General features: G+C 43.5%; 1 protein-coding gene across 1 annotated transcript in view; it reads right to left on the bottom strand.

Annotated features, from left to right (window-relative positions):
- Supt6h (SPT6 homolog, histone chaperone and transcription elongation factor) overlaps window positions 1–25,045 on the bottom strand; it is a 35,250-nt gene that overhangs the window by 5,609 nt on the left and 4,596 nt on the right. Inside the window, exons 2-29 of the mRNA XM_051179882.1 lie at window positions 19,917–20,047; window positions 19,025–19,183; window positions 18,850–18,926; window positions 18,387–18,579; window positions 18,158–18,242; window positions 17,096–17,369; window positions 16,303–16,404; window positions 15,549–15,665; window positions 14,929–15,018; window positions 14,617–14,759; window positions 13,085–13,233; window positions 12,862–12,960; window positions 12,351–12,480; window positions 12,115–12,265; window positions 11,826–11,980; window positions 11,452–11,647; window positions 10,630–10,769; window positions 10,402–10,519; window positions 9,384–9,460; window positions 8,999–9,134; window positions 8,562–8,699; window positions 8,323–8,490; window positions 7,375–7,502; window positions 6,131–6,338; window positions 5,353–5,500; window positions 4,081–4,223; window positions 2,486–2,626; window positions 210–405 (exon numbers count right to left, since the gene is read on the bottom strand). Coding sequence (XP_051035839.1) covers window positions 210–405; window positions 2,486–2,626; window positions 4,081–4,223; window positions 5,353–5,500; window positions 6,131–6,338; window positions 7,375–7,502; window positions 8,323–8,490; window positions 8,562–8,699; window positions 8,999–9,134; window positions 9,384–9,460; window positions 10,402–10,519; window positions 10,630–10,769; window positions 11,452–11,647; window positions 11,826–11,980; window positions 12,115–12,265; window positions 12,351–12,480; window positions 12,862–12,960; window positions 13,085–13,233; window positions 14,617–14,759; window positions 14,929–15,018; window positions 15,549–15,665; window positions 16,303–16,404; window positions 17,096–17,369; window positions 18,158–18,242; window positions 18,387–18,579; window positions 18,850–18,926; window positions 19,025–19,183; window positions 19,917–20,025 — 3,970 coding nt within the window. The 5' untranslated portion in view covers window positions 20,026–20,047. The remainder of the gene's footprint in view (window positions 1–209; window positions 406–2,485; window positions 2,627–4,080; window positions 4,224–5,352; window positions 5,501–6,130; window positions 6,339–7,374; window positions 7,503–8,322; window positions 8,491–8,561; window positions 8,700–8,998; window positions 9,135–9,383; window positions 9,461–10,401; window positions 10,520–10,629; window positions 10,770–11,451; window positions 11,648–11,825; window positions 11,981–12,114; window positions 12,266–12,350; window positions 12,481–12,861; window positions 12,961–13,084; window positions 13,234–14,616; window positions 14,760–14,928; window positions 15,019–15,548; window positions 15,666–16,302; window positions 16,405–17,095; window positions 17,370–18,157; window positions 18,243–18,386; window positions 18,580–18,849; window positions 18,927–19,024; window positions 19,184–19,916; window positions 20,048–25,045) is intronic.

Below are 25,045 nucleotides of genomic sequence, written 5' to 3'. Positions count from 1 at the left end.
TCTGGACTTGAATTCTCTGATGTGAATGAGCTATCAGTCTCAGTTCTTAGGCTGGTTGAGGAGACACTAGATTGTAGTTGTGTTCAAACTTGCCTTTCATGCCTCTGAGCACCCGCCCTCTGGGAAACTGATGCACACACACTCTGCAGCCTAAGCCCTTGAGTATAAGGTGCTGTATTCAGGTGCAAAGCCTACTGCTGGGCACTCACTAGTCCGCTGTTGCTTTCGTTTCATGTCCTCTTCTTGTTTGTGGTCTGCTGCTTCAGCATCAAAGTCATAGTAGGTGTCCTTGGGCAGTTTCCATTCATTGTTCCTGTCCATGAGGTCTGAGGTCCGGCAGGTCAGGTCTGCACTGAACTTTTCAATATCGATCTTCATGATACGGCAGTGAACAGTCATCCCCACCTAGATCCACAGAACATGTGAGCTGGAAGGGACAAAGACTATCTAGCCCAATGCTTTATTTCACATAAAAGAACTACAAAGCCGAAACAGAAAGGCAGGACTTGCCCAAAGCCAGCTACTAAATGGCAGAGTAGCTTTTGGGGTGGGTATATACCCATGCCTCCCAGGATTAGTTGGAAAACTGGAGGATTATCACAGATAATTCCTTCTACACTGTTCTCTAAAACTCATGTCCTTTTTTTTGAATAGCTGTTTTTTTGTATCTTTCTTGACTTAAAAAAAAGTCTGTTTGGATCCTGTTGAAAATCCTGGCTTCATTATTAAGAATGTCTTTTTTGAGCCTCTAATCTACAACTCTCCCAGACTTACAGGGTCCAGAGGGTAAATGAAAATGACCCCCCTCCTCTCCAGGCTCATATATTTGCATGCTTAGTCTTCAGATGATGAACTACTTGGAAGGATTAGGAATCAGGCCTTGTTGGAGCAGGTATGCCCTTGTTAGAGATGTATCACTGGCATTGACTTTGATGGTTCAAAAGCCCAGGCCAGGCCCAGTATCTTTCTCTGCCTACTGTCTATGGATATAAAAATTCTCAGCTATGGGAGGGAGGGTGGATGGGAGGGAGAGGGAGTTAAGGAGAGAAGAAGAGGGAACTGGGATCCATATGTACATTCTCAGCCATTGCTCTAAGGCATGTCTATCTGCTTCCCACCATGATGGTCACGGACTAACCTAAAACTGTAAGCAAGCTTCCAATTAAATGCTTTCTTGTATAAGTTGCCTTGGCCATGGTGTCTCTTCACAGCAATAGAACAGTAAAGTAAGACACCGGGTATCTGGAAAATCTGGATCCAGCCATGTCACTGAATGGGTGATCCTAAAGGCACTTAGATTTCTCTAGGAGAAAAACAGGAGCTAGAGAGATGGATCAATTACTAGAATGCTTCCTCAGCATTCACAAGACCCTAGTTTTCATTCCCAGCACTACATAAAAAACAGGTATGGCATATCTCTGTTAATTTTAGCACTTGTGAGGTAGAGGAAGGGAGATTAAAAGTTAGATGTTCTCAGCTACACACCAAGTTTGAGCCAGGCTGGGTTACATGAGACCTTCTCTACCTTTGAAAAGAAAGAGTATTTGAAATTATATGATAGTTAAGGGCACTTATGCAAGTCTGGATGTCTGAGTTTGATACTTGGAACCCTCATAAAAAGCCAGACGAGGAACCATAAAAACTGAGGTAAAAGTGGATATAGTGGTGCACATCTTCAATCCCAGCACTCAGGAGGCAGAGGCAGGAGGATCTCTATAATGATCTACACAGCAAGTTACAGCTAAGGCTACACAGAAACTGTCTCAAAAACAAAACACTCTTCCCCCACCAAATCCAAACCAATAACCCAAGGTGGAAGGAGAGAACCAACTCTGGAAAAGTTACACTCTGACTATCAAGTGCACAATGTTGTGCAACACACACACACACACAAAAGTTACACTCTATCAAGTGCACAATGTTGTGCAACACACACACACACACACACACACACACACACACACACACACACACACACACACACACACTGAGGCCAGAACATGGACATACACTCATTGAGTGTCTAGCTAGAGTCCAGTACATGGCAGCTGCAGAAGATGACTAGGACAGAGAGGAGCTGGGAAATTTATTGGCAACCTCTCATTTGGAGGTTCCTTCTGTGTGGCCCTGCTCTCCTGAGCAACCCTGCCCACAGGGGAGAACAGGCAGAGCTTTCTTATTTGCCATGTTGGGTCTCGCTTCCTGCCATGTGCTGAAACCACAGTTTCCCACACAGGAAGGAACCCTCTCCCAAAGGGCTGGCACTAGCAGAAACTGCTTCACAAAGGCAGCAGCAGACAAAAACCACTACTCATTCAGATGCTCTCAACCAGCTTCTTCCAGTTATTAGAAATCCTCTTTCTGCTCTCACCATCAGCAGTCATTTGGAACAGAGCCTAACTTCTGGTGGGGGCAGCCCAAAGTTAGAATGCCCAACTGGGCCAGTTGGAAAGTACACTAGGCCTTAGGCTAGCCATTCGTCTACCTTCACTCGCTCCTCTGGCCTCTTCACCACCTTGTCACTGAGGAATTTGGTAGGGATGAAGCCGGTGACACCATTGTCTAGCCGTGTTTTCACACCAATGGCCTGGCCAGGGCATGAACCACTGTCGAAGTGGTTCCAGACCTGAAGAACAGAAAGGAGGTTGATTGTTAAGATTCTGGAACTCCTGTGTAATGGAGATGATGGGAGAGGGAGACTGAAGAGACGCCTCAGTGGTTAAGAGTATTTATTGCTCTTGCAGGGGAACTGGGGTCAATTCCCAGCATCCACACAGTGGCTTACAACAATTGTAACTCCAGTTATAAGGGGGTCAATGCCTTTTTCTGACCTCTGAGGGCATCAAGTACATTCTATGGCACATATATACCTATACAGGCAAAATAGTCACCTCTAAAATAAAATGAATACATCATTAAAAAAGAAAAGAGTCAGTCAGGTTGTGGAGGCAGAGAACAGACAGATCTCAGTGAGTTTGAGGCCAGCTTGGTTTACAGAATGAATTCCAGAATAGCCAGGACTGTTATATAGACAAACACTGTCTTGAAAAACAAATTAAATCAACCAACCAACGAAACAAACAAAAGATAGTCATGGAGTCAGCAAGATGACTCAATGGGGAAAGGCTTCTGCCACCAAGCCTGACAACCTTACTCTGACTCCTGGGATGTACTCAGTAGGAGAGAACCCACAAGCTATCATCTAACTGCCACACACATACACACACTATGGTGCATGTATACATATACAAAATAAGAAAAAATTTTAAAAAACCACACAAACACAGAAAAGGATATCTAAGGTTGCTGCAATTTATTCTACTACAGACATTTGGTACTGGTCTGGAAACACAGATCAGCTACCCACTAAGAGAGTGACTTGATGAACCATTAGATGAACCTTTAGCATTTAATTGACTGACTTTCTGGTCTCTTCTGTTCTGTTCTGCCCTAGTGAGTATAGCAAGTATCTATACAGGAACTTGCTAGAGAGTGGACTTAATAATAAGTGAAAGACCAGAAAATGCTAGGTGGCTTTAGAAAATAGCATGATAGCTGGGTGTGGTGGTGCACACCTTTAATTTCAGCACTAAGGAGACAAAGACAGGCAGATCCCTATGGCCAGGCACATCTACACAGTGAGCTCTAGGCCAGCCAAGGGTATATAATGACACCTCATCTTTGGGGGGGGGGGGGGAAATAATGGCAGGCAGGTGTATCATGCCTAGAAGAAAGGGAAAGTTAGAGTGGATATAATATAAAAATCATAAGAGAGCCTCCTCCACACACCCTTAAACAAGTCTAAGGACACTTCCTACTCGGTGGGTGAAAGTGCATATTCTCAAGTCCTAACTTGCTGTAGTGACAGACAGAAAGTGGGGCAAGGGTTAAAGGTTACAGTGACTGCATCAGAATGAAAGACACACAGTGGCCCCTGAAGGGACTTCATGTTAAACTTGATTCTCACCCCTTTTCTTTGTGTACTTTTCTGGGAGAGTATGAACGAAAATACTCCCACTTCTCTCTCTTAAGTCACCAACTTTTCAGTTAAGCTCACTACAGTAATGCTGCAGCACATACCTCACTTAGTTCAGGGAAGTTGTCCTGTTGACAAAAGGGGCACTGCCACAGCCCTGTCTCATCATTTCGGATGGCCTGGTCATAGCTCTCACCCTGTGGGCGTCTGTGAGCAATGCCAGTAACATTACAGATGATGAGCTTCCCTGTAGGAAAGAAAGCAGGTTAAGAGAATGAATGGAGAGCTGACTCCTTCCCATTACCCTTTGCTGACACATCTTTCTTATGGCATCTCCACTGATCTTTCTTAACTTGGAGGCTAGAGACCGTCTCTACATTTACTGCCCGGCAAACAATGCTTGTAAACCAACTCCATGAAAGATCTCAAAGAAAGCTAGAAGTGGGACTTTGTGTTCTGGCAGTGTTGGGGATTGAACTAGAGAAATGCTCCAACAACGAGCTATTCCTTGAGTCCTCCTTTTACCTTAGGAGACCATTTTCACCAAGTTACTGTAAATTCACTGTGTAGCTTGGGCCATCCCCAAATTTACAATCCCCCTGCCTCACCCTCCTCAGTAGGTGAGATCACAAGTCTGTGCCAACATGCATGGAAAGAAGTCTAACTAGATCTTGACCTCAATTTTGACTAGGCCTTGCATTCTTTCCCAAGAGCTAGCCTGGTTAGTTTTGCCAACTTCACACAAACTAGAGATGCCTGAGAAGAGGAAACTTCAACTGCAGAATTACTCTATCAGATTTGGACATGTCTTTCGGGGCATTTTCTTGACAGAGGAGGTGCCTAGCCTACTGGAATGGACAGTGCCATTCCTAGGCAAGTCATCCTGGGATGTGTAAGAAAGGCAGCTGAACGTGAGCCTGCAAGTCAATAAAAGTAAGGGGCATTCTTATATGGTGTCTGCTTCAGTCTCTGCCTCAAGCTTCTGTCCTGGCTTCCGTCAATGATGGGCTCTAACCTGTAAGATGTAAGCTTTCCTCCTCAAGTGTTTTATCACAGCAACAGGAAAGCAAGCTAAGACAAAAGATGTCTTTGGTCTTCCTCAACCCTTTTGTTTGTTTGTTTATTTTTGAGACAGGGCTTCTCTGTGTAGCCCTGGCTGTCCTAGAACTTGCTCTGAATATCAGCCTGAGCCTGAACTGAGAGATCTGCCTGTCTCTGCCGCCTCAGTGCTGGGATTAAAGGTATGCCACTATACCTTGTAAACCTGTCTTACTCCACTGTCTTACTCCATTATTTTCAGTTTATGTGCATGTAGTAAACACCCTGAGCTCACCAACACAGCATTCCTTGATCATAAATACAGCCTTATAACTTACCAATATAGAAGGTCTCTGGTGTCTCTTTGGTTAACATATTGAAGACCTCCTCTGTGTTAGGAGAGCGGTAGGCTGTCCTGAGGTCTTTATACCGACAACTGAGCTCTGCTCGGATATCATACAGTGTGATGTGCTTGTCACCATAGCCCTGGGGAAGAGGTCCATTAGAAAAAGCGTTATAGCCCCCAACCTGACTCACTGAGAATTTATTTAGTGAGAGCAGGCAGCCAGTTTGCACCTGTTTATGCTTTTCTTTAATGCTGACATTTACCGAAGGAAATTCTCACTTCTCTCACCTTCACCCTCAATGGTGTCTATGTTGTCCAAGTTGTCCCTGAATGTGTGATCTTCCTGCTGTAACCTCCTGAGTAGCTGGGATTACTTATTACAGGTGTGTACTACTGCTCCTACCTCAATAAAGGAGATTTCAAAGTCACCTGTGGGACACCGTTCTGTAAGGAACATGCATGCTTCAGGAAATCCCATGTATAAAGGAAATAAATGCAAAGTTCTGCCGTTGGAAAGGAAGGATAAGGGCTTCCGGGGCAAGCATAGCACACATACCCTTCTCCCTCTGTCCTACTTCTCAAAGGTACCTGACACTTTCCTGGCTCACTAAAAGCTTCCTTCAGAAACCTAGTACAGCATGGGCAGGGAGACGAGAGGATGAGGTTCCAATACAATAGTATCAGGGTTTCTCTGGACATCTGCGGCCTAAGTCCCTTCCCACACAGCTACTTGAGCTAGTTCTTGCCTGCCAGGATTTACAATCATTTACCTGTCTCTCTAGTTCTTCTGCAAAGGCATCAAGGTCTAGATCCTTCAGTCGCTCTGGGTTTTCCAAGATTTCCTCAAGGGCTCCTGCAGGATTGGCATCCTCTGCAGACTCATCATATTCCAAGGCATCCACTGCCATCTTCCTGGCCCATTCATACGTTTCAGGGTGCACTCGGGAGCCATCAAGGACTTCAATGTATGAGTCAGTGCTGGAGAAAAGGCAGAAATGGAGCAAGATATAACACCAGAAGTTTCAAATAATTAATAACCCAAATGTCACCAATGCAGAACTGGCTGGGTAAATCAGGGAGGGCACTCCATATGAATAGTACACAGCCATTAAAAAGAATGAAGTAAATTTATGTTTGCTGACATGGGGAGATGGCCATGATATATTGATACGTGAAAAATGCACTGCAAAACACTATGAACCATGTGATCTCATTTTTGAAGTAAATGAGTAGTTAGTAAATGCATAGCAAAAAGAAAATTTAGAAAATTGTAGTATACATAAAAAACTGTTATGGTAGTTTTTCTGGGGGGTGGAATTATGGGGGACTTCCACTTTCTGTACAATAGTTCTTTCTGTTGAATTTTATATAGTGAACTTATGAGTCATAATATAAAAGAAGGGGGGAAAATCCTCTAAGAATTTGCTGGCAGCTGTTTTCCCCCATAAAGCCTTCCCAGGCTGGTCTTGCCCGTGCACTCACATGGGCCTATGTTATTCGTGGAGTGTTACAGCAAAGCTGAGTGGAAAATGAAGTTTTAGAACTTGAAGCCTATTTCCCCACTGACTTCCATTACTGAATGAGGAGCTATGTGCCCGTGGAAAAGATCCTCCAAAGACTGAGTTGATAACTTCTGGAGAGGAAGAGGTCAATAGTGAAGTCTCAGTACCACCGTCCTAAAACAGAACAAATCTCTCTCCCCGTCCTGAAGCTCTTCACACCCATGCTCTTTTCCCATGGTCCCTTCTCGTTCCCCTTCATCTGGCTGTGACAAACCCTGAGTACAACCTTATGTCTTCTCCTTTAAAGATGACACTGGTGCTTCTGTGTCTCCCTCTCACATGAAAAAGCCTCACAACTGATCTTTTCCATAGGTCAGGGGCGACTTCTTACCTTTTTAAAAAACATTTCCTAATTTCAATTGGCCTGGGGCCCTTTCAAAGGCCTAATTCCCTGACACCCCAAATCAGTGCCCAAGGAATTGTTCCTGGCCTGTCTAAGCAGAGGGTATCACCTGTCCCCCAGAGAGGCAGTGTCGATCTTGAGGAAGCCAGCACAATTCATGAAGACTTTGGGACCCATGTGACACATGGTGACCAGCTGAGTCCGGCTCTCGAGTCGAGTATTGTTCTGTTTCAAGATCTAGGGAAGAGGGCTGGCAGTGAGCAGGGCAGTAGGGGGCCTGCCTCCCTAGACTGTTTTCTAGTTTTTGTTAAACTCTCTATGGCTTCAGCTCTGTCAGACTTAGCATCTGGGACACACCATGTTACCACTTCAAACGCTTTTAATGAGCTACACTTACCTATCAGACTATGTGGGTATGGTGGCACACATATGTAATGCTAACACTTCAGAGATTGAGGCAGAAGGATCATGAGGAGTCCAAGATCAACCTCAGCTACAAAGTAAAATTGGGGCCACCCAGGGCTACAAGAAACTATCTCAAAACAAAACAAAACCAAGGCCAAGTGATGGTGGCACACACCTTTAATTCCAGCACTCAGGAGGCAGAGGCGGGTGGATCCCTGAGTTAGAGGCCAGCCAGGGGTTCACAGAAAAAGAAACCCTGTCTTGAAAAACCAAACCAAACCAAACCAAAAGACAATGACATACATGTAAGTATGTATGGCTTGAAAGTGGACTGCAACAGAGACTAGAGTGAGCATCATTCATGTTAGGAAAAAAACAGTATTGTGAATGCTCTTGAAGCTCTCTCTGAAATTCCTTTTTGTTTGCACTGGAAAAAACTGCTATTCTGGTTTTTCCTGTTTTCCAATATGGCTTAAGGCCACTATAGCATAGTACTGAAGATCAGGGCTTGGCCACTGGGCCTAAGTTGACTCTAAAGCTCATTGGCTGGATAGCTCTCAACAACCTGTTTTACCTCTCTGATCTGTCAACCATATTGGCAAAGTTCTTCACACTCAATGAAATGATTATTTTCTAATCAAACCAAACCTACCTTCAACAGGTGGGTCCCTTTTCGAGGTCCCAGGCCACAGACATACTGGATCAAGGCCTGGCTGTAAGGATGGGCGATGGCACGGTTGACATCAACCCCAACCTCATTGACCCGGTTGATGAATTCACAGTACAAGGCGTTGAGCAGCTCCTCTTTCACAACATGCTCCTAACAACACAGCAGCAAGTAAGGGCACTGTGTCTTTCAACCCACCTGGCCTACTTGCTGATCCTACTCACCTGCAAGGGATGGAACTTGAGACACAGGATGTCTTCATCAGAGCTGCACACCTGGGCAAATTCTATCAGAGGGTCTTGGATGCGCCGGGCAAGAGAGACAGCTTGTCTCAGAACCGGTGGATAATCCCGAAACTCGGCCTAGAATCAAAGGAAGGTCACAGAACCTTAAGGTGTCTAGAGTAATAAGGCAAGAAGAAATTTAAACCATTCTGGGTTGAGCCACTTTTTAAAAATTTCTTTTGAGGACTCTGTCTTCCTAGGATCACTTTAATCTGTGGAGCTGCCAATCTGAACTATATCTGGTAGCCCAAAAAGTCTCTGTATGGATAAGCTAACAGATGTAGTCCTAACCCTGACAACTGGCATTTCCTATTCAGTGTCTCTAGGGTTCACAGCAGTTGCCAGAGCAAGTCTCTGTGGTGGGGAATTAGCATTACCTCTGATTTCTTGCTGTTCATATACAGAATGGCCAACTCGTTATCAACCAGCTCCACCCCAATAGAAGAAAGCTGTTGGCCTTGGTCCAGCTCATGTACTATGCGCTTCACATCCTCAATCAACATCTGAGCATCCCTGAAAGGATGAGGAGGGAATGTTGTCAAAGGATCTAATTCTTCAGGAATGGATACTCTCCACTAAGGTGGGATGGGGAGGAAAGAACTTCAAAGCAAAGAGGAGACACATCTCTCAGACCCTGGAGAATCAACATTACACCCAGACACAAAGCCTCTGCTCTGGGCATGTACCAGATTAAGCAATAAGAGATAAGTGACTCTGGGTCACAGCTTTATACCAGGCCTGCCCAGAGTCTCATGTTCCTACCTGTTCTCTCCTGCAACAGTAACCACATGAGGCTTCTTATTCACAAGAAACTTCTTTAGGGTTTCAATATCTTGAGCCTGAATTAAAAGAAAATTGTAGCTGAATAACTCCAAGCATGGAAAGCTTTCAGCAAGCTGAGATTTTCTTTTTTAATATTATTTTTGTTGGATATGGTGGCATGTCTTTAATCATAGCACTTGGGAAGGCATGTGAGTTTGAGGCCAGTCTGGTCCCAAAGAGAGTTCCAAGACAGCCAGGGCTGTTACACACAGAATCTCTGTCTCAAAAAACAAAAACCTTTTTTATTTGCATAAACCACAGTCTGACAGTGCTATACTGATATTTTGATCCTTATTTTAAGATTTAAAAAACATAGCTGTTTAATAAACTTTATTATTTTCTAGAATGGGAATTTTACAAAATTTTGAAATACTATTACTATAAACAAATTCAGAAATATTGAATGTCATCTTTCTTTAGAAAGAGAGGTGCTGAAGGGCAGAAGCAGGGAAAAGGCTGGATTAATGCCCCAGTGGCTCTCAGCTTGTGGAACAGTCTGACCCAGATGCTGTTAGGAACACAAGCAGCACAGCAGAGCCACAAGTACACAAGGCCCAGACCCTGGCTGAACGCCAGAGGCCAACCACACCCCGTAAAGAGTGCCATCTACTGCCACGGAAGTGAGACTCACTCCCAAAGGAAGATAATATTAAATATTAAGATGTGGATTAAAATATCAGTAGAGTACTATATAGTGTTGTTTACTGAATGTTTTTTGTTTTAAAAAAACTTTCCAGAAGTGGTGGCACATGTAGAGGAAGGTAGGTCTTTGGGTTTGTAGCTAGCCTACATCTGGTACTATTTCCTAAAGTTTTTACATTTCTGGCTTATACTCAAGATGTGATGACCTTGACTTATTTATGTGAGTTTTTGTTGTTTTGCTTAGACCACAACACTTGACCTCACTAAACCAGAGTGCACTCTCAGTATCCACTTGTGACCTGTTCTAGAGACCTACCTTCTTCTCCCGCTCTTCTTCTCTCCATGCAGTTCGCCGTTTGGTAAAATGGGGAAGACGGAGGAAATCAGTCACTTCTCCTTCACCATTGACTAAGGCACAGAACACAGGGTGATCTCTGCCAGCCAGCCACAGAAAGAACAGTACAATAGTTAGCAATATGAATCACAGACGGGAAAGAAGAAAATGTGAGAGACAGGTGAGAGATGGTGCAAGACAGGTAGGTACCTAGCAGAGGAGAAAGCAATGCCTAGGACTCGAATGCCTTTCCCCTGGTTCTCATCCATAAAGTCATCATCTTCTTCTACTTGCTGATCTGGTCGGTAGGGCGCCACCCTCAACCAGTTGTAGAGCTTTCGGCTACAGGCCTAAGTGGAGACACAGCAGACACTATGGTCACCAAGGGCTTCAAGTGTGCAAGAGCATGTATTCATGGGACACAGGTTTCTAACCACTTGGCAGGCCTACAACACAAAAGCTTTCTTGTGTTTTGGAAATAGCAGCAACATAAGCAAGAAGAGACCTGGAGAAAACTTGGACATGAAGCCTCTGCCCTGTTTATACTGTTTCTGACCTTATGCTCTGTATGTTCCCATTCTTTCTTTAGCTATAAGACAACTATGGGGTTTCTTCATTCTCAGCTCTACGAAAGAGAATGGAAGCTAAGGTGTGGTGGCATAAGCACTCAGGAGGATCACAAGATCAGCTGGGGCTACATACAGAGACTGTCTGAAAACAAATCAGTAGAGTCAGAGACATGGTTTAGCAGGTAAAGGCAAATGCTGCCAGTCCTGACAACCTGAGTTTAATCCATAGGACCCATATAGTAGAAGGGGAGAATCAACTTCCAAAAGATATCCTCTTATTCCACATGTTCATGCACAGACCCACATGTGTAGTTAATAAATATGAAAAAGAAAAAATAGTTTAGGGCTAGGGTGTGTGTGCCTCAGTGGTAATGTACTTGCCTATTTGTGCAAGGCCTGGGGTTAAATATTTGGTGCCCCCCCCCCCCCAGAGGGGAGCAAGAAAGTGAGCCTGTGGCCTCACCTTTACAACACTTTCCCTGGCCTCGGCTAGCAGCTTGTTCTTGAGTTCTTTGGCCATCTGCACATAAAGGAACTGCTGTAAAGCTCGTTCAATGGCCATAGTGCGCTGCCGGTTCCATTCCTGTACTTGGTGGCTGAACTCATCCCTGTAGTAAAACTGCTTGATCTCTTCGAAATAGGTCTGGTCATTGCCATACCTGAGGAAAGACGACACAAAGCTATGTGGTTTCTGGCAGAGAAAACATGAAACTCACATATCCATGAGTGAGCCAACAACAAGGCTCACTTAACTCAGAAATGGTGGTTTATGTCCCTGAAGGTTGCCTTCCCTCCTCCAGCCTCCTTCAGCTCAGGACTAAGTTATATTCAGCTTACCCTTCTACTCCCTTCATGTCTATGCTGATGTCAATGGTGAGCAGCCCTTCATCTTCAGCCAGGCCTATCTTGAGGAACTGGTCATCTCTTAGCTCTTTAACAGGCTTGTTCTTTAAGTACTTAAAAGAGTAAGCGTAGTGGGCCTCATCCACATCCTGAACACATTGAGAGGGAATCATTAGCAGGTAGGCAGGGCTGGGGCCTGGGAGAAAAGACTGCTTTTGGGTTGCAGGCAGACACAGTCTGGAGTGTGGCCACACCTAGAACAACAGCCCTTTCCCCAACATACCTTTCTGCCTTTCTTGGTTGGGGTTATGTTTAGCTTGGCTCTCTCCTGGAAGGTTTGCCTCAACACCTGTCTGACAAGGGGCTCTCGAGCAATCTGTAGTGCAACCATGTATCGTGCACCTTCAAGCACAGCTTCTGGTGTAGGGAACTGGCTGTGGGGACAACAGTGGAGCTGCAGGATGAGGGTGTCTCTGCTTCCAGGTCACCCCTCCTGCTGGCCACCTGCTGCATGCCCACCTGCAAACATAATCTTTGGCAAGCTCCAAGGGCTCTGCAGGAAACTGTTCTGTCTCATGCCGTTGGTAGCTGTCACGGAGGTTCTCCCCAAACTGCTCAGGTGTGAGGCCAAACTTTTTGGCCAGGCCATCTAAAGCAAACAAGAGTGAAGGTGAGGCAGCAGCTAGCCATCAGACCTGTCAGAGATTATAACAGCTGTTTTTGGCAGAGTTTAAAGAGGCAATGAAGCCATGAACAGGTAGGATAGGCCATCAAAGAACAACAAATAAAACCAGACTTTCATCACCTGGGAGACTTTTTAACTACATAGGAAATTTAAGAGACACTGGATAATCATAGAGGAAGGAATAGAAAGATGGTTGGAGGAACAAGCATTTATGGAGACTATTCCGTTCATCCCTGGATGAGTGACTAATACATTCTTTCCTGTTTCTGTCCACTGGGAATTACTGGAAATGTTTCCTTATTCAAAGCAAAAATGCCTAGATGGCAAAAAAAAGTTGGTTTTTACCCAGCCCTGCACTCTGGCAGATGGTGTACATGTCTCGGCGGGAGGCTTGCTTGAGCTCTGGTCCCCTCTGCTCCTCGTCTTCAGCCTCCTCACCTTCACCTGGGAACAAATTTGAGGGCAATCAGCTCTTGTTTCTAATCCATTCCAAGGACCTGAGATGTCAAGAAGCCCCAGAGGGTACCCAATCCAGACATCAAGATTGGAGTTTTCTCTCAACACTTACCTTCTTCATCTCCATCCTCCTTTATACGTTTCAGCTTCTTACGGCTAGCCTTGGCAGCATTCTGCATCTTGGGGATGTCACGACCATAGTAAAGTAAGAAATGGTTGTAAACGTCTTTCAGTTCATCCATTGACTGTACATCTTTGAGCCTATAGGGGAAAGAAGCAAGATTCTGTTAACTGGGGGGCAGTGAATGAATGTAATATTCAAGCAAGAGGTCTCCCAAAAGTCTGAGATCACCCTGGGATATTCAGCAACATCCTACTTCAAAAACAAACAAGTAAGCTGGGTGTGGCGTCTTAGAACTTGAGAGGTAGAAATATTAGGACTTTGAGGCCAGACTATACTGTATGATATCCTGTAAAAATATATACATACATACATACACAAAACATGTCTAACTGAAATGGTTAGTGATAATTATTAGAAATTAAAGTACAAAGGCCAGGTGTGCACCACACACCTGTAAGCTCAGCACTAGAAACTGAGACTAGGTACAAGTCTCATGTCAGTATGGGCTGCACAGTAAGACTCTGTCTAAAAGAGAATAGCAGTATTTAGAAAGAAGAAGACAAGGCAGCACGTATTTAGTGAAGTTCAAAGTCTTTGAAACTATTCTCAGCTTGTAAATATTATCCACCAAAACCATCGGTTGCCCTCCAATACCATATTATTCAGGCTACCAAATAACTTTAAAAGTATAAACTGTCTCTTATGTAGCATTGTCAACATGGAATAAATGCATGTATTACCAAATCTGAATACCAGATGCAAGGGCTGGTGAGATGGCTCAGAGGTTAAAGCACTTACCATTGGATTGCCTGACACCTCTCTTGTTTAGCTCTTTTTTTTTTCCTTTTTTAAAGTTTGTTTTTTTGTATCTTTCTGTGAAACAGTTCTGGCTGTCCTGGAACTCATTCTGTACATCAGGGTGGCCTTGAACTCAGAGATCTGCCTGCCTCTGCCTCCCAAGTGCTGGGATGCTGGGATTAAAGGCATGTGCCACAACCACCCACAGCCTTGAATTCCTGATCCTTTTTAACAATTTTTGATAAATAAGTCAGTTTGTTTTTTATATAGTAATATAGTAATAGTATATAGTAATATGAATCGAATCTGTCAAGACCATTCCTCTGCTCTCCATGGAGTTCTATATAGTTCAAGCTAACTTTGAACGCACAATCTTCCCAGCTCTACCTTCCAACACAGCTCAGCCACAAAACTCACTTTTAGTTGGGTATAGTGGCATACACATTTAGTCCCAATTTGGGAGGCAGAAACAGATGTATCTATTTGAGTTTGAAGGCCAACTTGGTCTACATATAGTGAATTCTAGGACAGACAGAGCTACACAGAGACCCTGTCTTAGAAAAAAAAAAAAAAAAAAAAGGAAATAAATTTCATTTTTGATGTACTGACAATTTGGGTTCTAAGGGCTGGGGCCCCATGCTGCAAATTCTGCAAATTAACAGTGCTCCCGAGGACCCGCCTTCAGTCAGCTGCTGTAACAGAATAAACCCTCCGTGTCCTACCTCTCCATATCAGTAGTATCCAAAGCCCGGATTCCATCAGCAAGAGGTTTGTCAGGATCAGCAGAGATTTGCTCATATTGATAAGCCTGCATCTTCTCAAATAGCCGTGTTAGGTTCTCTTTGCGGATTCTCAGCTGAGTCCACTAGGGCAGAAGAAGGCAGGAGTGAGGACTGGTGTTAAGCCCTGGACACCTAAGTCCGCTGTTCTCTTTAGCAGAAGCCCCCATGGTGTAAGATGGCAGTCCTGGAAGTTAGAGTTGCAGCACCCTGATAATGGTTCTCAGCCCCTTGTGGGCCTTTTTACCATGTTACCTTTTCATCCCACTGCCACACTCTCCACAGGTCATTGATGTGCAATTCAGGTTCCACATACTCCTTTCGGTAGAAGGCAATAAAAGGCACCTATGGTAGCAAGGATACTCTGTCAAGCAGAAGACCTGCAATTATCTCCTCTGCTAGAGGGTAACGATTTCCTTGTCTAATAGCTCCACAAAATCATAAGTACAAGAATGGCCTCTCCAACTGGCTATTCAGGAAAAGTATTTTCTTAGTAAATTAGGTAATACTGAGGACAGGAAATCTTGTCCCCATGGTCATTAGTGCCTCTTGTTAGTCAGAACATTTTTGAGTTAAGAGATTCCTAAGGATAAGGAAGGGGGTTTACCACTTGATTGTAGCTACTTTTTGCCTCATCCTTTAATTTTTTAAAAAAATATTTATTATGTATAGTTAAGTATTCTGTCTGCATGTTTTCTTGCAGGCCAGAAGAGGGCATCAGATCTCATTGTGAGCCACCATGTGGTTTCTGGGAATTAAACTTAGGGCCTGTGGAAGAGCAGTCAATACTCTTAACCTCTGAGCCATCTCTCTAGCCCATCCTCTACGTTCTTAAGACTTTCTAACCATTGGGCTACTAGAGCTCAAGGAGCTACCTCAAAATGCTGATTCCGCATGAAGCCCAGGGCCTCTTTGATCTTCTGAATTGTGCTGGGCCCTTTACGACTGAAGCTACTGGTTGGCTGTCCACGGTCTAGGTAATCACAGCTTTCCTATATTAAGAGGCAGAAACAAAACAAAAGCAGCCAGTCAATTTACCCTCTCTCTTACCACACAAGATTTCAAAACATGAGAGCCTTTTCTGAGAAAATCTAAAAGAATTTTTCTTTTCTATCTCTTTCTTTATTTTGGTCTTTTGAGACAGGGTTTTAGTGTGTAGCCTTGGCTGTCCTGAACTTGAACTTTGTAGACCAGGCTGGTCTTGAACTCAGAGATCGGCCTGCCTCTGCCTCCCAAGTGTTGAGATTAAAGGCATGGGCCACCACACCAGGGTGGGTTAAACTTTCTCATATATATGTATACACATACTTTCCCAGGCATACAGAAACATTACACAGGGAAGGAATACACTCTCATTTTCATCAACTGGCCTCTGTTTCATTTTCACGTCACAACTTTTAACATTTATTTTATGAGTATGAATGCTTTGCCTGTATGTATATGTGTACCATGTAAATGCCTGGTGCCCACAGAGTTCAGAAGAGGGAACAGGACCCATAGAACTCCAGGTACAGTCAGCTGTAAGCTACTATGTGGGTGCTGGCAACCAAATACAGGTTCTCTCTAAGGGCAAGTGCTTCTATCCACTCCGCCAGCTTTCTAGCCTCTGAAGTAAAGACTTATGAGTACCTGAAGGGAAATGGTTGGTGTGGCAAAGGCATTTCTGTAGATCCAGTCAGCTTCTTCTTCTAGCTCATCATCTTCAGCTGCCTTGACAGGGATGGAGCGGAGCTGGAGTGGATTAAGAGGGTGAGACATATTTATTCTGTATCCTGCTTAGGGAAAACATACCACTTCTGAACAGAAGCATGTGATCCATAGGCACATTCTAAGGTCACCTGACATGAAATGAGCATTTTCCAGATCTGTTAAGAATACCATTTCATGTTGGGCAGTGGTAATGCACACTTTTAATCCCAGCACTTGGGAGGGAGAGGCAGGCTGATCTCTGTGAATTCAAGGCCAGCCTGGTCTATAGAGTTACAGGATAGTCAATGCTACACAGAGAAACTGCCAAAATTAAGGAAAGAGGATCAGAAATTTAATTTAAGGTCATCCTTGGCTACTGAGTTTAAGCCACTCTGGGCTATCTGAAAGCCTGTCTCAAAAACAAACAAAACAATAAAAATAACAAAACCAACTCCCCCACCCAAAAAAAGAATGCTACTCAGGAGGCTGAGGTTTAAGACCTGCTTGAGCTAGAATCAGTTAAAGGCCAGCCTAAGTTAGTGATAAGTCTGTTTCAAAACATAAGAGAAGACTAAGGACACCAGTTACCAGCATAACAGCAGCACTTTTACCTACCATATAGGAGGCCCTAAGATTAATTTCCAATACTGCCAGAATAGATAACAGACTCTCTGGACCTGAGCTGGATGGGTTTCAAAGACCATGATGGATATTACTCATTGCAGTGTCCTACCTGGAACCTCTCAGGCAAGTCAGTGGCTCGGATTTCATTGTCCTGGTCTGTGAGGTGGCTGCTCTCCAGTTCACTTGGCTCATACATCTCAAAGATGCTCCTTCGGCTCACACGCTTCTTGGTGGTTTTCTTGGGGCGCACTCGGATTTCACCTTCAGCCTCTTCATCCTCATACTCATAGTCTTCCTCCAGTTCTTCATCGTATTCATTGTATTTCTCAAATTCGTCATAGTCAAAGTCCACACCAAAGATCTCCTGAGCTTCCTGCAGGGCTCTGTGTGAGAGAATAAGAGGCAGTGGCTCAGGATTGAGAGGTAGGAGAAATGTGCAGCCTCTGCCCAGATCTTTTACAGGCCTCAGGACTAAAGGAGCAAAAAAAAAAAAAAAAAAAAAAAAAAAAAAAAACAACCCAGTTGGGAAATCACATTTAATGTGGAATAAATAGGTAGGTGCCTGGAAATGTCAAGGCAAACTATTATCAGAGGATAAAAAGCCTATCTTTGGCACTTCCTAGAGATAGGAGCCACACATCATAGTTAGATGGGTCCTTATTCTGCTTTGCCAAGATGTTATAGCATTCCCTTAGAATAAAACCTTTCAAAATATTATGCTTTTATACTGGTTGGAAGGTATTCTATAGATGAATACACCAGGCAGAAGAGGGATGCTGGACTCACGTCCATGTGCAACTCTATCCTAATCATATTTTTTCTTTTTTGAGATGGGTTTTTTGTTTGTTTTTGATTTTTCAAGACAGAGTTTCTCTGTGTAGCTTTGTAGATCAGGCTGGCCTCAAACTCAGAGATCCACCTGCCTCTGCCTCAGTACTGGGTTTAAAGGCATGCGCTACCACGACTGGCCTTATCCTAATCTTTTGAGGACTCACATACTTGAGAGCACTCAGTGACTGTAGGAGGAGCTGGAAAGCACTGCCTAGTAGAGGTGGTTTGACAGACACCAAACAAAAATAAGATGAGTTAGGGACATCTTAATTTTGGTAGAAGCCTCTAGTCTTCCTGATCACATGCCCATTTAATGTCACATGGGAATAGGCCCACTTACGCATCTGTATATCCAGGAAGCTTTTTTCGCCACTTGGGCTTCTTTAGAGGCTGTCCATCATCATCCACAATGAAATCATCAATATCTAGGAGGAGAAGGAATGAGTTAAGTGCTTGGTCAATGGATAAGCCTGGTTCCTACCATGGAGAAAATGAGGGAGGCGCTTAAAAGGACTTCCCTATTAAGGACCAGGAAATCTTAATGTCCCTGTCCAGAATCTGTCATGTACCTGACTCTTCATCATCTTCCTCCTCTTCCTCTGGAGGAGCCATGGGGGCCTCTACAGCCTCCTGTCCTTCTTCCCCTTCTTCATCCTGGAAGATTTCCCCCGCAATAGCCTCCTTTTCATGTTCCTCTTTTCCATATTCCTCTTCATCATCATCTTCATCATCAGACATTTTTTTGACACGTCGGTATTTTTGCTAGTGTAAAGAAACATATGCTTTGTTAGAATGGGGTGTGTGGGTGTCCAATATAAGGATGTCTGTTATCCAGGCTCACATCTTTCTTCTCATCACAATTACATTTATCAACTGAGATGGGAAAGAACACATTGAGCCTCATCCTACAAACTGAAAAACTGTTTTCTAATAGACTCCAGATCTGGCCCCCACAGCATTATGCTGCTGGGCATCCTTCTCTTCTCTGATGACTCCAAACTATTCAGGAAAAAGGATAAAGAAAGTACTTACTCCTCGTTTGACTTTAACACCCAAATTCTCCTCAATGAGGTCAAAATCATCATCTTCCAGGCGGTCATCAAAAGATGCTAAAGAGAACAAAGTGTACCCATGGTGAGAAGGATGCTCTTCTCCCTCCATTACAACTTCCACCCAGCCTCAGCTGACACGGGGACATGCTACTCACTGCGTTTTCTCTTCTTGTGGCCAACATCATCTTCTGAATCACCAGAGTCGCTGCCCTCATCTTCCTCCCCTTCTTCTTCGTCATCGTCATCATTGATAAAGCCTTTCAGGTTGCCTCGTTCATCTTGATCATCTAGATTCTCCTCTTCCTCCTCCTCATCTGAAAATATGTGTTTCTGAGTCATGGAGATTGGGAATAGTGGGGTGTGGGGTTAGACTACCCACTTAACTTCAACTATTCATCTGCCCTGAACCCAGTAACTGAGGGTGGCATGTTAATTCTCTGCCCCATGTAATGGCACAATGCAGAACTTGGAACAGTAGCACCTGCAAAGTAAGGTTTCTTTCCCACATTTACCATCTGTCTTTAGGAAAGATGATCTTCCCAATTAGCTTGCCTCCTCAACTCACTAGAAGATTATAGGTACCTGTACCCTAGTTTCCTCAAAGTACAAACTCAGCAGCTATATTCCTTCTTTTATTCTTTTGCTGAAAGACATACTTTCCACCCCACTTTAAAGTTATTTCACAGTTCTACTCTCTTGATGACCCTAAATGTTAGGGTCATCATATCCATACATAGGTCTAAAAGTGGGAAGCATTACAGAGATTTATTCATCAGTTTACTGTCTCACACACTAATGTAAACTCTAACTAGCATAAACAATATAAACAATATCTGCTTCTTATTTTGCCTTGCTAGTTTTTTAAATACTGTGCCTGGAATACAGCAGAGTGATGCACTATGCATTTCTAAGAATGACTGAATGTTCTCAAGCTGGTACCTCATGTGTGAGAACGTCTGTGCTCAGCCTGAGCCTTTCATCAGCAAGAATCCAACTATCCAAAGCTTAGGAATAGTGGGGAGAAGCTTGAGGCTGGGGCCTCCTCACCATCATCCTCCTCTTCCACAAACTTCTTGGTGACTCTAGGTACCACCTCGCCTTCATCATTGTATTCTTCCTCTGATTCTTCGGCTTCACTTTCCACAAAATCAGACATAACTGCAGCTTCTCAGAGCCTCCTTGAAGAGAACAGAAGGGAAAGAAAGTGTGTGTGTGTGTGGGTGGGGGAACAAAAATAAGACATATGAGTCAGATATAGAGTTGCCCACCTTTAATCTCAGCACTCGGGAAACAGAGGCAGGCAGATTTTTGTGAGTTTAAGGCCAGCCTGATCTACAGAGTGAATTCCTGGAAACCCAGAGATACAAAGTAAGGCCCTGTATCATAACAAACAATCAAAAGACATAATTTTAAACGTGCTCTTAAACCTCTCCACAAAATCCTTGTAGTTATTGATCTGGCCACGCCCACTCCATCATTTCTGCTCAGTAAAAATCAGGAGGCTCAGCTTGGGAGTGTGACTCCGTAGTAAGGGCTCACCCAACATGCAAAAGGCCCGAGTTTGATTTCCAAAACCAGAAAACAATCAGACGGTTCCAAATTTCCCATTCTTCCTAGGATTGCTCCTTTTGTATTTTAAGAAATGGCAATTATACGAGACTTAAATCAGAATAATTTTTGTCTTTCTCATTGTTTTAATTGAGAAAGGGTTCCACTCAGTAGCCCAGGTTTCCCTGCAATTCACAGCAATCCTCCTATTTTTGCCTGACCAGTGCTGGGATTTCAGGAACTAACCACCATATCTGTATTCTTTCTCTTAACCCAGGTGTTTTACTTCACAATTTCCAGGTAGAATCAGGCAGATGGAGAAAGCAACCAACATAGGGATTATTACATAGGTGAGGCTTTGATGGTAGAGTGAGATTATATGACTTGTTCAAAAGAAGTTTAAGAAACAATAATTTCCAAGACTTTATACAAGGTACTTGTATAGCAGAGTCAAAAGAAAAATACCTGCCATGCCTGGTAGCCCAGGGCCTTAATCCCAGGACACAGAGGAAAGAAGTGGATCTCTGGGAATCTAAGGCCCGTCTAGTCTAAATGAGTTCTAGGTAAGCCAGGGATACACAGTAAGATCTTGTCCCCCAAAAAGGAGATGGGGGAGACTAGAAGGATGCCTCAATGGTTAAAAGCACTGGATGTTCTTCCTGAGGACTCAGGTTCAATTCCCAGGACACACATGGTTGCTCACAACCATCTGTGACTCTTAGTTCCAGAGGTTCCAATATCCTCTTCTGGATTCCTTGGGCACCAGCCATATATATGGTGAACAGACATGCATGCAAGCAAAACATCCATACATATAAAATAAAAAAAAAATAAAACTATTTTTTAAAAAAGAAAAATCCCAGCCGGGTGTTGGTGGCACATACCTTTAGTCCCAGCACTCGGGCGGCAGAGGCAGGAGGATCTCTGTGAGTTCAAGGGCAGCCTGGTCTACAGAGTGAGTTCTAGGATAGGCTCCAAAGCTACACAGAGAAACCATGTCTCAAATGAACTTATGCCTACTTGTATGACTGCTGGTTTGAAGAATTTGGCTGAAGAGAAGTCTCTTCAGAAACATCAGAACCATGATAAATCAACCCATTTATATAATTTATCTTCTCCTTTCATATCATTTTTGTTGCTGTGATAAAATACTGACCAAAAGCAATCTAGAGTAGGAAAGAGTTTAATTACCTTAAAATTCCAGGTCACAGTCCAGCAATGAGGGAAGTAAAGGCAGAAACTTGAAGGCAGGCTTGCTGGCTATTCCACATACCATTACCTTTGACCAAGGTACTCATCTCATAGGTAAGACACAGTAGGAGCCACGAAGAATGGTACTTTCTACTTGGCTTTCTTACACTCAGCTAGCTTTTTTACATGGTTCAGGACCACACAATCAGGACAACTTCACAGAGATATCCACAGGCCAATCTGTTCTAGGCAATTCCCTAAATGATGCTCATTCCTCTCAGATGACCAAGTTGGCATTTAAAGCTAACCATTCCCTTGCAGAAAACACACACACACACACACACACACACACACACACACAAAAAAAAAAAATCAAAACAAAACAAAAAAAAAAAAAAAAAAAAAAAAAAAAAAAAAAAAAAACCCCAGTCTTCTCTACGCCTGCTGAACTGAGTTTCATTTCTGGAACCATGGTTGAAGGGGAGAATAGATTCCTGAAAGTTGTCTCTGATCTCTACATGTACACTGTGGAGCATGGCCTTTCACACACAAGCCATAAGCATAATAATATTTATAAAGGTGATGATGAAAGTGAGATAGCTCAATGGGTACAAAAGTGCTTGCTGTGCAAACCCTGGTGACCTTAGTTTATCCCTGGAATCCATGGAAAAAGACACCACAAAAATTGTCCTCTGTCCTGTCCCCCTACCCCATAATAATAATAACATAAAATAATAAAGAATCACCAGGCAGTGGTGGTGCACGGCTTTAATCCCAGCACTCAAGAGGCAGAGGTAGGATCTCTGAGTTCAAGGCCAGCCTAGTCTACAAAGCAAGTTCCAGGGCACCCAATGCTACACAAAGAAACTGTCTCAAAAATCTATTGTTTCTTTTTGTTTTAGACTGTCTCAATATGGCCCAGAGTGGCCTAAACTTGGCCATGTAACCAAGGATGGACTTGAACTCTAGATCCTCCTGCCTCTACCTCTCAAGTACTGAAATTACAGGAGTGTACCATCACAGCAAGCTAGGAACATAGCTTCAAATAAATGTTGATGGAGTTTCTTTTTTAAAAAATATTTTGTTTGTGGGGCTAGAGAGATGGCTCATTGGTTAAGAGCACTGACTTCTCTTCCGATGACCCAGGTTTAATTCCCAGCAACCACATTGCAACTCACAACTTCTATTGTAGAGATCTGGCACCCTCACACAGACATACATGCAAGCAAACCACTAATGCACATAAAATGTAAATAAATTAAAAAAATTTTTAAAAATTTTGTGTGTATTAGTGTTTTTCTTGGGTGCATGTCTGTACCATATACATGCAATGCCCAAGGAGGCCAAAACAGGGCATCAGATCCTCAATCTGGAATTACTCAGTTGTTTACCCTTAGGTAGGTGAAAACCTGCACTCTACAAGAGCACAACAAATGCTTTTATTCACAGAGCTGTCTCTTCAGCCCTGTCAAGTGGGTTTCAATTTGAGTCCTGGGTGTCATTTTATTTAGCATTCTATAATTCTATACCAACTAATAACTTCATCTTCTATGTCCCTGCTTTTCAACATATCTAAAGCCTGTCAGGAGAACTCCAAAAAAAAGCCTGAGTCTTGAGTAGGACATTAAAATAACACAAAGAGGCAGAGGATGTGGTTCAGTAGGTAGATTACTTGCTTGGCACACATGAAGCCCTAGGTTCAATCTCCAGCACTGCAAAACCAGTTTTGACAGCAGAAGCTTGTAATTCCAGCTTTTAAGAGGTAGCAGCAGGAGGATCAGAAATGCAAGGCTTGGGATCTAGTTTAGTTGGTAAAGTGTTTTCTATGTGAGCCTGAGCACTTGAGTTGATCCCTAGGAACCATGAGAAAAAGCTGGGCATGGTGACACTGATAGGTAATTTCTAGCATGGGGAGGAGGAGGAAAGTAGAGACAGGTTGATCTGTGGGACTCACTATTTCTGGCCTACTTGGTAATGCAGCCTATTGAGACTGACCCAAAAGACAAGTGGATAACTCCAGAGGAAAGGTACTTGAGAGTTATCCCAATGGCTTCTACATACACATTTGTGCACTTGCATAATACACTTACACACTCCATACACATAACAAAATGAGGTCACAAGAGGGCATCAGATGTCCTGGAACTGGAGTCAGGGATGTTTGTGAGCCACCATGTGGATGCTGACTAAGGGTCCTCTGCAAGAGCAAGTCCTCTTAACCACTAAGCTTTTTTTTTTTTTTGGTTCTTGGAGACAGGGTTTCTCTGTGTGGTCCTGGCTGTCCAGGAACTCTATAGACTAGGCTGGCCCGAATGCAGATATCTGCCTGCCACTGCCTCCTGAATCCCGGGATTAAAGACATGTGCCACTACTGCCTGGCTAATTTTTAAGATTATAAATTGGACCTGAATAGTTTGATAACTACTGAAAGGTTCTGCAGAGTTGTGACATAGGAAGTCTCTGGATTAGGCAGACGTCCCTCTCCCCTTTGCTGAGATCTGTATCTTACGGTCATTTAGCTTCAGCAATACCAAGTGAGTGTCTTAAAAATTCTGCCAATTTGGGGCTTGAAAGATGGCTCAGAGGTTAAGAACCCTGGCTGCTCTTCCAGAGGTCCTGAGTTCAATTCCCAGCAACCACATGGTGGCTCACAGCTATCTATAACTGAGATCTGGAGCCCTCTTTTGGCATACATGCCAGTAGAACACTATATGCATGTAAGTATATTGTTTTAGAAATATGCCAATTAAATTTGGAGCTCTAGCTAAATGTGGTGGCTCATGCCTTTAAACCGAGTACTTGGAAGGTAGAGGCAGGGGGATCTCTGTGAGTTGGAGGGCAGCCTGGTTTATATACAGAGTTCCACACCAGGGCTATACAGGGAGACCACATCAACAAAAAGAAAAACATGGACAGAGGCAAGAGAGAGTTAGAACCCCACTCTTAAATGTTTTTAGGCAGGGTCTTACTCTAGGCTGTGTGACCTGAAACTTAACTCTTTAGGATTCAGCAATCTTCCTATCTCAGCTTCTTGAATGCTGTGATTAAAAGAATGAGCCACCAGGCCTGCTAATTTTAATTTTAACACTGCTCCTCCTAAGGCTTGAACTGAGACATCAAAAATAGATTTGGATACAACAGTCTCCACACAGTTTGCTTTAATTAGGTCATCATACCACGAATTCAGTCTTTTAAGACATCAACATCTAAAAGTTAACTAGCTCTTACAGATTAGATACCCCTGGTCTATTTAACAGAGAGAAATAGACCTGAGAAAACAGGTTGTTTTTTTTTTTTTTTTTTTTTTTTTTCCTTTTGGTCCAGGGAGGCAGCTGGTGTTCCGGTTATAATCAGCTTGGGAAGCCAGCTGTATCCCTTCCCTCCCAGCTCCCAACCCAGGTTGGTGATAAAGCACACTCTGCTGTCACTGTGGAATG

Source organism: Phodopus roborovskii, unplaced genomic scaffold (genome assembly GCF_943737965.1).
Source record: "Phodopus roborovskii unplaced genomic scaffold, PHOROB, whole genome shotgun sequence".
Lineage (NCBI taxonomy): Eukaryota > Metazoa > Chordata > Mammalia > Rodentia > Cricetidae > Phodopus > Phodopus roborovskii.
The sequence above is the reverse complement of the archived record's forward strand: the minus strand, read 5'-3'. Positions and strand labels throughout refer to the sequence as shown.